An 11,430-nucleotide genomic window follows, 5' to 3' on the forward strand; every position below is an offset into this window, starting at 1 on the left:
CTACCGAATCAGCTCCAGTCATTATGTCATCCATATAGAAATCATTCCTAATTATTGCACTAATAACTTGGTTTTTACATTTATCTGCAATATCTACCAGAACCCTGGTAGCCAAATATGGTGCAGATGCAGTTCCGTAAGTGACTGTGGTTAATTTATATGTTTTAATTTTTTCTTTTGGAGAATTTCTCCATAAAATATATTGATATTTTTGATCATTATTATCTATTTTAATTTGTCGGTACATCTTTTCAATGTCTGCCGAAACCACAAATTCCCATTTTCTCCATTTAATAATAATGTCAAAAATATCTTTTTGAACTCGTGACCCAACCCACATTATGTCGTTCAAACTTTTGTTATTCGTAGTTTTTGCTGAAGCATCAAAAACTACTCTCAATTTGGTCGTAAGGCTTGAATCTCTAATCACTGCCTGGTGCGGTAAAAAATATTTGCCTTCATCACTCACTTCAATCATGTGTCCTAAATCCATGTATTCATTCATGAATTTAGTGTAGTCAACCTTAAGTTTTTCATTTCTTTAAAGTTTTTTCTCCAGATTCATGTAACGAGCTATCGCTTGTTTCTTTGAATCTCCTAAGGTGACATCCTCCTTGAATGGAATTGACACAATGTATCGCCCATCTGAATCTTTTCTTGTCGTTTTGATAAATTTATTTTCACAGAATTCAGACTCGATATCATCTTTTTCGTCTTCTTCCACTTCCCAGTAGCGATCTAAATCTTTTATTTCTATTGTTGTGGCTACAATGGATTCTTTTCCTATGGATTTTTTACATCCAGAAACTATCCACCCGAAATCAGTTTTTTGCCCAAGCAGACCATCTATTTTTATAACTCCATTTTGCAGAATGTGAGTATATACGTCTGCTCCAATGATTAGATCAATACGACCCGGTTTATTGAAATCGGGGTCGGCTAATTTAAAGTTCTTCCATTTTTTCTGATCAACATTAGAATCATCAATTTTAGAATCTGTGCAGACTCTTCTGAAATGATTGTGCTTTGAGAGCCACTATCAAGCAATGCTCTTAATTGTTCAAAGCCTCCATACCTCGACTTTACTTGAATCAAGGCCGTGGCCAACAAGGCTGGACCTATTGTTCTACACGTATTAACTTTTTCTGGATTATGACCTGCAAAGTGAAGTAAAGTGTGGTGAGGTTTACGACAAGTCGAACAAAGCTGCTCGCTTATACATTTTTTACCAAACGGATGCCTCAGACATCTTAGGCAAATCCCATTTTTTCTTCCCCAGTCAGACCGTTCTGCTGGATTCATTATTTTAAATTTATGGCATTGAATTAAATAATGCCCTGGTAGTTTGCAATATGCACAATTGTCACTATAATTTTTATTCTTGTTATTATTAATCATTTTCTTTACAGGTTTTACTTCCTGTGAAGATGATGATATAGAATTGAGCCTTTTCTCTAAGAAGTCCATGACATCAGAAAGTGCCTGTATTTCTTTTGTCTTTTTAACATGGCTTTCATAGTGATTCTTTATTGAATTTCCGAAGAATTATGTGAGCGAAAATTGCATCCACATCTTCTGGTAATTGTGCCTTTAATTTTATGATATAAATTGACTCGTTTATCGTGTCAATAAATGTCTTTATTTGCTTATTGGATTCCAAATTTAAATTTGGCATATCCATAAGCCTATTCATATGATCTGAGAATATGTTTCTCTTATTCTCATTCCGCTTGTTCTAAATCTCCCAAGTGGCTTCATAATTTTCTCCAGAGCCGAGCAGTAAATGAGTAACCACATTTCTGGCTTCTCCTTTTAATGCTGACTTTAGATAATTAAATTTGAGGGAAGGACTGAGATCCTTTCTCACATGTATGTGCTCTGTAAAGAGTTCATTAAAAAGATCCCATTCTTTGGAATCACCAAAGAAAGTGGGTATCTGTATTTTAGGCAGGGTTGGTAACTCCTCCGCCTTAACAACCGTCGACATTTCAGCTTTATTTATTGTGCCACTGAGTCTACTATTAATGGCTGTTAGAATATTTTGTTTGTCAAATTCAAGTTCGCTAATTTCTTCTTGAAATAGCGAACTCTCAAAATGACTATTCACCTGTTCAATCAGGTTATCTATTTTATGCCATAAAAATTCAATTTTATTTTTCCAGTGTTTGATTTAGGGAAAGTGTTTTCTACCGACTCGCCCTTAATTTTTTCATTTTTATTTTTAATTTTTTCTAACACCATCATTATTAAATCATACTGCTTCGTGTTAAAATATTCATGATCGACAACGCCGATCTTCAACAAATTGCTATGATTAGCAATGAAACATTTTTGAAGCTCATTTAAATTTAGAATTTATACATCTGTTAATGTTGGTTTTACTTCCAACTTTCTAATTTCCAAAATAATTTCGGACTGCTTCTTAAGGAATTGAATAGTCTTTTCTGACATCATTTAAAATTTTTTTTTTTTTTTTTTTTTTTTTTTTATAGATGGGTTTGATTTTATTGTAAGTTCTTAATAGTACGTGTGTATGTATTGTATATGTATTTATGTATATATGTGTGTTTGTATAAACAGAAAATTCTTGTTTTGACTTAGCTGATGTCGTCGTTGTTGCTGCTGCTGTTGTTGTTGCTGCTGTTGCTACTGCTGTTGCTGCTTCTGCTGCTGCTGTTGTTGCTGCTTCTGCTGCTGCTGTTGTTGCTGCTTCTGCTGCTGGTAGAGGCTCCTTTGAATTTGATTTCCTTCTCTTCTTTAAGGCTCCGTTGACTTCGATGTTTAACGATGATTTTTTTTTGCACGTTTTATTATTTTTGTAGTCCAGTCAGATTTTTTGTTTTTTAGCCATTTATTTCGGCATTTATGCTCTTTTGGCATATACACTGCACTCTATTTATGAGCTGATTTAATGCTATTAGAGCATTTATAAGGCACTGTTTTCATGCACTTTTTATTTAATTTATGCTCTTTTTATTTTCACAATTGCTGATGTATGGCCTCAAGCACGCCTTACCACAATTTATAATGGTACACAAAGCAACCTTTAGCTATAGACTATAAGGTGCTTGTTCTATTTAAAACATAAAAGATTCTTTTGTATCTTTTTGCTTTTTATATTTATACTCTGTTCCTTACCTTTGGTAGGGGGAAACAAGAGTCAATTATTTTTGCTACCTTTAGCTGCAAGATTAACTTAGCAATGCTTAAAGGAGCTGGCCTTTCTCTGAATCCCTTACCATATAGGGGGAAACTGCAGAGTCGATTTAAGGCTCGATTGACGAAATGTAAAATCCCAAATGAGAAGACTTTACTCGTTGAGTTTTTGTAAGAAACTGGTTTTATTTGGAAATATCTTCGGTTTAAATAGGTGACATGAGAATCGCATCTTAGAGTAAATGGCCTACGCAGAGGCCTAAGTAGGTAGTCCCCGCCCTATCGAGGTCCCACGCTCCGGCACATCTGCCTATCTTGAGCGGCGAGGACCTTATCTGTGGTCTCCCACTAAGGGACTATTTTAGGAGGCGGGGAACGATCTCAAGTGACTGACTCAGGTAGTGTGCACTTAGATTACATGTTTTTGAGCACTGCACCCATGTCGCCTTAGATAACAAAATCCTAAATATAAATTATCGCTCTCGATTCATTTACTTAAGATATGAACGGAGCCGAAAATTGTAAGTCTTTAAATATATTCGTGTTCATGTGTGAACAAATAGCATTTACCACCGCTAACGTCTCCAGTTCGTATGAATGGTATTTAGATTCGGCGGGAGACGTACACTTACTGTAATACTCTACAACATGATGTTTATTGTCAATTTTATGTAACAGGATCGCTCCATACCCAATACAACTTGCGTCAGTATGCAGCTCGATTGGGTATTGCGGATCAAATATGATTAAAACTGGCATCTGAGTCAATATAGTTATTATTTTTATTCGTACCTGTTCATGCTCTGGTAAACAAAAAGGAAAATCCAGCCTTACTTAATGTATCCAATACTGTCTGCAATCTATCTAGCGCATTTCTTTGCTTTCTGCTATTATGAGAACATCATCAGTATACACAACGCATAAGTGTTAGCTAAAGGTCCTAGGGCCTTCATTATAGACCGCTGATACACAGATGGTGCGTTCTTCAAACCAAACGGCATTGTCAATAACGCGTATTGACCCTCTGGCGTTACAAATGCAGTTCGTTCGATTGAGTCCTCATGGACTGGAATTTGGTAAAAGCCGCTTGCCATATCTATGCACGAAAAATATTTAGTACCCCGAAGCCTAGCAATTTGGTCTGAGATGAGGGGCAATGGATACTTGTCAGCCACTGTGTTTTCGTTTAGCATGCGATAGTCCACACACAGTCGATCGGTGCCATTCTTTTTTTTAACTAGCATCATGGGACTAGCGAAAGGAGAACAGCCGAATAATCTTAGCTTTTAGTATTTCGTCAACTTTACCCCGCACTTTGATTTTCTCTTCTTCACTACGCCGATCTTTTGCTGATCTATTAATCTAATTTCCAACTGCCCTGTGGTGACCCTAGTCTTTGGTATTCCATCAATAAATCAATCTGAATAACATTTTAGAATTTTTTTCAAGGCTGCCTTATCAAGATCATCAAGTTCACGATTTGATTCGATGACATATTCATAATTGGTAATTACTAACGATTCTACTCTTTTGGTTGTGTAAATTTGAAATTTGTCAGCGTCCATGGTTACGCCAAAGCCCTGGCCTAAAATTTCACAACCAATTAGTACGTCATATTTCAAATACTTGTCCATAATAACATGTAACAAAATCTCAAAATAACATTGATCAATATTTATATTACATAATAGTTGTTGAGTGCTGCATATTGAATCATTACTTATGCCGTTCAATTTAACAATGTTATTAATTCTTTTACCACTAAATTTGTCGGCGACGCTTTCCTTAACCAAGGAACATTCAGCGCCAGAGTCGAAGCAAAATGGAACAGACTCACCGGTTGAACTTCTTATGGTTCCTGATGGTGGAGCTACAGTACAGATGTCAAAAGCTTTCTCGGTTACTTGGTCGTTTTCTCGTGATCGTCCTTTTGGACAAGCTGATGCGAAGTGCCCAAGCTCGTCGCACTTGAAACATTTGACTGTTGACTGACCGGTCTTTTGATCCTTGCGTTGAATTTCCGTTGTGGCTTTTTCGGCATATTTATGTCCAGTCTTTCCACAATAATTGCATTTCACTTGAGAGAGATACTTCGACTTTTTACGCTCTGGGCTTTGTAGATGCGTCGTCATCAAGGTTCCGTTTTTTAAAAGTGTGCGCTTGTAGTTGTTGTGACATGTCATTTCGAGTTTTTTATATTGTTTGTAAAAATCAGCGCGACAATTAGTCATCAATTTGTGCCATGTGGGTCAGAGTAAGTTAAACCGCAATTTCCTCCAGATCAATAGATTTAAATTTTGACATAAGTAAGGTGACGATTCGGCTCCCATATTCGGTGTAACTTTCTCCAAACTTTGGTCGCCCGTTCAAAACTTTCATCAGTGTGGCAGCAGACGTTTCGATGCCAACAAAGCGTTGAACGAAGAGTTCCTTAAATTGTGGCCATGTTATGCCAGCAAAGCATATTTGGGACAGCCATTTCGATGCACTTCCCTCTGGCGCCTTACTTAAAGTTATCATCAGGCTGCTACCTTCGGGCATTTTATCAGGAAAAATTAGATCCACTATTGTACACCAAGCTGAGGCATCTTCACCAGCTCCCTCAGGATGAAATTTTGGGAGAGTTATATGTTTTCCCTCTTCATCAGTTGCCGATGCCTTTGGTGTCTGCATATTTTTGATGATCTCCAAAAGGTTGTTGTTTTGCACTTGTAAAGCTGCCAGGTATGCATCGGTGATATTTGTAGGCAAAGCAGATCCCACTTCTGATGTCACAGTGTTGTTATTTTCTTGTGTATGATCTGCCATGTTGACACACAAACTTTTCGAGTGAAGCGAATTCCAACCGGCGTGTGCAATCGTCTGAATGCAACTGCTCGCATTTTGCGACACCGTCGCCTCACTCGTTTCGGTACTTTGGCGCCAGTCTTATTCTGCGTCGTAGTCAAATTCTAAGAATGATTTCACAATATAACAAACTCATTGCGCAGCAGCGTCTTGCAAGCGCAGTGTTCATAATGTGAAAGACACGTACGGTGGTACGTACATACATTCGTAATGCGACATATATATAAAATATATAAAGAAAATACGGGAACTGTGTTCCGTCAAACTTACTTCCGGAGCGATGAGATCTCGACGCGTTGGATCCTGGTTGTTGCCATGCATGCTGATGGGATTAAACATACATTAAAAATGTAATACACATAAAAAGTACACAAAGCAATGTTCACACATGAACACGAATATATTTAAAGACTTACAATTTTGGGCTCCGTTCATATCTTATGTAAATGAATCGAGAGCGATAATTTATATTTAGGATTTATCTAAGGCGACATGGGTGCAGTGCTCAAAAACATGTAATCTAAGTGCACACTACCTGAGTCAGTCACTTGAGATCGTTCCCCGCCTCCTAAAATAGTCCCTTAGTGGGAGACCACAGATAAGGTCCTCGCCGCTCAAGATAGGCAGATGTGCCGGAGCGTGGGACCTCGATAGGGCGGGGACTACCTACTTAGGCCTCTGCGTAGGCCATTTACTCTAAGATGCGATTCTCATGTCACCTATTTAAACCGAAGATATTTCCAAATAAAACCAGTTTCTTACAAAAACTCAACGAGTAAAGTCTTCTCATTTGGGATTTTACATTTGGTCCTTCGAGCCGGATTCGACTTTGCAGTTTCCCCCTATATGGTAAGGGATTCAGAGAAAGGCCAGCTCCTTTAAGCATTGCTAAGTTAATCTTGCAGCTAAAGGTAGCAAAAATAATTGACTCTTGTTTCCCCCTACCAAAGGTAAGGAACAGAGTATAAATATAAAAAGCAAAAAGATACAAAAGAATCTTTTATGTTTTAAATAAAACAAGCACCTTATAGTCTATAGCTAAAGGTTGCTTTGTGTACCATTATAAATTGTGGTAAGGCGTGTTGAGGCCATACATCAGCAATTGTGAATTTTACAGTAAAGATTTCCCATCAAGATATATATGTGTATTCAGCCGCTATCTGATTCTCAAATTACTTGAATCCCGCACTTCTTTTGGAGGTTATTGTTGTTATTTTGTTTTTGCTGGCATTCGTAAACGAAATGCATAGGCTCAATATTTTTGTTTGTATGTTTCCTTTTTTGTTGCCGGCTGTTTTATGCTCGGACGTAACTATTCGAGTTTATTAGATTTTTATTGCCACTGCACTGCTCATATATGCTAAGCGGACTCCGCCTTTTGGTCATAATTGGACATAATCTTTTCCAATATATGGTGATGGTCACAACGCCGCTGCACTGACCGCTCGTAGGTCTTCACTAATCTGAATATAACCAAAAACAACAACAATACCGCGATGAAATCAAAGGTATGCTGTACGCCTAGGATCTCGTCTGTGCGGTCGATCACTTCCACGGTGTTGATCACATTGGCTGTATTGTCGAAGGTCTTGGACTCCTTGAGGCTTCTTGTATGTTGCCCTGAATTGTCGGTCTTCGCAAGCCGCCCGCTTGACTTCCTCTCTGTTGGTTTCTTTACGAGGTGTCCTTTTGCCTACCGCTTATCATTCCCAGGACTGAGGAATGCCGGAATTTTGTACATGATTGGAGCGACGATGTCCTCTCCGGACTTCATGACTACGAAATCACGACTTTCTTTTTTGGACGGAAATCCCTTGTCTCTTAAAACGGTCTTCCCCCGAGAATGACACCTCCCGGAAAGAAAAGAAAAAATTTCAATGTGAACGATTGCGGCCGTTCATCAGACACTCGTTTATTGACGAACTGCATTTTCTTGGTTGCATTCCGTATGACTCAACGAAATGGTTGTCGCCCTCACCTGCTTTAGATTCTAGCTTGTTTTATGTGCGAATTTTCAATGTCTTATGATTGATAATGATTATGATTTTATGATTATGATTTTATAATTTATTTCCCCCAATTTCTACCGATATTCCAGAAAATGTTGATAGTCGGCGAACTCGACTATAGCAATCTCTCTTGTTTTATTTTAAGCTAATTGCTTCAAGGCATCCATGGGATAAGATCGTATGATTTTCTACCTCGAACTCAATGCACATTTCAAATCTACATCTTTTTGACTGACAACTTTTAATACCTTTTGCGAGAGAATAAAATATTAATATTATTTGACCAATATAATCCCAGAAGGGAATAGCATTGGTCCCTGAAACCAAAAAAACCTATGTACAATAAACAAGCAAAAAACAAAAGAAAAAGATTTTATAATTAAAACACAGTTTTAGACGCAAAGGTAGCTTTCTTTCTTGTGTTAGATGTCATGTCATATGTTGAAATATGTAGCCCCAATTTACGTTTTCGTCTAAGTAGTTATAAGGAATCTTCTTTCTTATTTTCGTAGCTGACGCAGATGATTGGGGCAAAGTTTATCCAAACTTGTCTGGAGATGGTGCCCTTGGTATGCTTATTAATCGTAAAGCAGATATATGCATTGGAGCTATGTACTCGTGGTCCGAAGATTACAAATACTTAGACCTCTCCATGTATCTTGTACGTTCTGGAATAACATGTCTTGTACCAGCGCCTTTGCGGCTGACCAGTTGGTATCTTCCCTTAAAGCCTTTCAAAGAAATTTTATGGGTCGCAATTCTATTATGTCTATGTATGGAAGCCGTAGGATTGGTTTTAGCATATAAAAGTGAGCAAGCGCTGTATGTAGTGCCTAGTTACCGTGAGGGCTGGTGGACTTGCATAAGGTTCGGAGTATTTACCACCTTTAAACTTTTCATATCGCAATCGGAAAACAGCAAGGCATATTCACTTACAGTTCGTGTACTACTCTTTGCCTGCTTTGTTAATGATTTAATCATAACCAGCATATATGGAGGCGGGCTTGCCAGTATATTAACAATTCCCAGCCTGGACGAGGCAGCCGACACAGTCCAGCGTTTACGATTGCACCAATTACAGTGGGCGGCCAACTCTGAGGCATGGGTGTCTGCCATACGCGCTTCTGATGAGGTAAGTGTTTTTTATAAACAACACTATTCTTTTTGTAGCATAAATTTATTTCTATAAAAGCCATTAGTGAAAGATATATTGCACAATTTCCACATCTATAGTGACGATGAGTTGCTACGCTTAGCCCAAGAACAGCATATACGCATTGGATTTACTGTGGAGCGTCTGCCATTCGGTAATAACAAGTATTAGTTATAAAAACCTATATTTTATTTTTGTTGATCTGTAGGTCACTTTGCTATCGGGAACTATTTGGGGCCTCAAGCGATTAGCCAGTTAGTTATAATGAAGGACGATCTTTATTTTCAATATACGGTGGCTTTTGTTCCCAGAATTTGGCCTCTCCTCGAAAAATTCAATACTCTGATATATAGCTGGCATTCTTCTGGCTTCGATAAATACTGGGAATACCGTGTCGTTGCTGATAACTTAAATCTGAAGATACAGCAACAAGTACAAGATACAATGACTGGAATTAAAGATATTGGTCCGGTTACGCTTGGAATGTCAAACTTTGCGGGATTTATAATTATCTGGATATTGGGGTCTGCTATAGCTACGTTTATTTTTTTGGTAGAGCTGATATTTACAAATATTTTATAACAGAGCAACTTGATATACGTTTTTTATAATAATTATAGCTTATTAATAGTTTCTTGATTCTAACCGACCGATTTTGTAAAATGAAGTTTGAGTAAACGAGCGTGAATATTTGTTTTTGTAATAGGTACATTGGAAAGAGTTTAAAGTTTCTTATAGTCTAGCCACGCTTCTTCATATAGTTGTTTGGTACAAAATGGTCGATGCGATAAATTCTGAGAAGTTCTTGGCCCGTGACCACCAAACACCTATTCCAGCATTAGAGTCAATGATCAAGTATTTCACCCATCCTGTCATCCTGTTCTCCTTGCCGAATGTCGTCGTCAAATTTATTCACGCCCAGAACTGTAGTGTACAGGGTTTCCCCTTTTTATGTTGGGGTCTTATACAACCCACTTTGGCTAGGCTCGGTTCTAACTCGTTGGATGTCCGGGTTCTTCCTTGCTGGCGGGTACGATGCACTTTTTTTGGACACGTAATCAGCGAGGCTTGGATCCATACCGACCCCGACAAGGTCGGCGCCATATGGGAGCTGATGCCGCCGACGAATCTTAAGGAGCTCCGCCGCTGTCTCAGCATAGCGTCTTGGTACCGGAGTTTCGTGTCAAACTTCGCCGACGTGGTTGAGCCACTGACCGCCCTCCTCAAAAAAGATCGTAGGTGGCAATGGACGACAAAGCTGGACAGGCCTTCCAAGCCAGAAGGGTTTACTCACCGAAGCACCGACTTCAAGGAGACATTTGTACTGCAGACAGACGTTAGCGATTATGGTAATGGGACCGTACTCACCCAGACCCAGAGGAACAGGAGCGAGTTATCTAATATAGCCGGATGACTACTGGCGAACAGAACTGCCGATAGTTTGGGCAGTTCGCAAGATGCACTGCTACCTCGAGGGATACAAATTCGAAGTTCTCACTAACCACCACTCGCTCAAGTGGCTAAACTCTATAGACAACCCCACGGGCAGGGTAGCTTGGTGGGTCTTGAAATTCCAAAAATTCCAATACGACATAATGTATCCACGCGGGACGCAGAACCTGGTCGCCGACGCGCTGTCACGCCAATCGCTTGCCACAGTACAACAGGCACTGGTCAAGAACAACTCCTGTAAGTTGATTAATAAAATGCTGCGGAAAATCGACCAGGAGAGACCTGGGCGTACGCAAGCATGTTTTGCTTGCATGTTTCTAGGGTTGCCTAGAAATACTACTGGCCCGGATTATTCCGGGAGGTAGCGATCTACGTGCGACGGTGTCTCAGCTGCCAGAGATACAAGGTAAGCCCGGAGAAACCAGCCGAAGAATGTTTACCCGCCAGGTGGACGAGCCTTTTCAGATACTCTGCGCGGACTTTGTGAGACCCCGTATCGCTTGTGAGGCGTTCTGCAAGTCCGTGGGAATGGAATTACAGCACACCGCGCCTTACACGCCGCGACAAAATCCCACAAAACCGAACCGTGAAGACCATGATAGCGCAATATCTTGTTGACACGCCGCAGAACACATGGGACCAGCTACTCCCAGAGATCTCGCTCGCTGTCAACAGCAGCGTATCGGACACAACTGGATTCAACCCCGCCTTCCTTTTCCAAGGACGGGAGCCACGCCTGCCCAACACACTTTACGACGAGGTGACTCCAGGACAAGGGACAGCCTTGATCCCCCCGGAAGAGAAGAGCCAACA

At 39.6% G+C, this 11,430-nt stretch overlaps 1 protein-coding gene across 1 annotated transcript; it reads left to right on the forward strand.

Annotated features, from left to right (window-relative positions):
• Window positions 1-8,443: 8,443 nt before the first annotated feature.
• LOC113564604 lies at window positions 8,444-9,636 on the forward strand (the record flags this gene model as incomplete). The annotated part of the gene is made up of 4 exons (XM_026982824.1): window positions 8,444-8,462; window positions 8,525-9,144; window positions 9,205-9,319; window positions 9,374-9,636. Coding segments are annotated over exons 1-4 (1,017 nt in total), but the record flags the coding sequence as incomplete, so codon positions are not given.
• Window positions 9,637-11,430: the final 1,794 nt, after the last annotated feature.

Source organism: Drosophila erecta, unplaced genomic scaffold (assembly GCF_003286155.1).
Source record: "Drosophila erecta strain 14021-0224.00,06,07 unplaced genomic scaffold, DereRS2 tig00000219-arrow-pilon, whole genome shotgun sequence".
NCBI classification, from domain to species: domain Eukaryota; kingdom Metazoa; phylum Arthropoda; class Insecta; order Diptera; family Drosophilidae; genus Drosophila; species Drosophila erecta.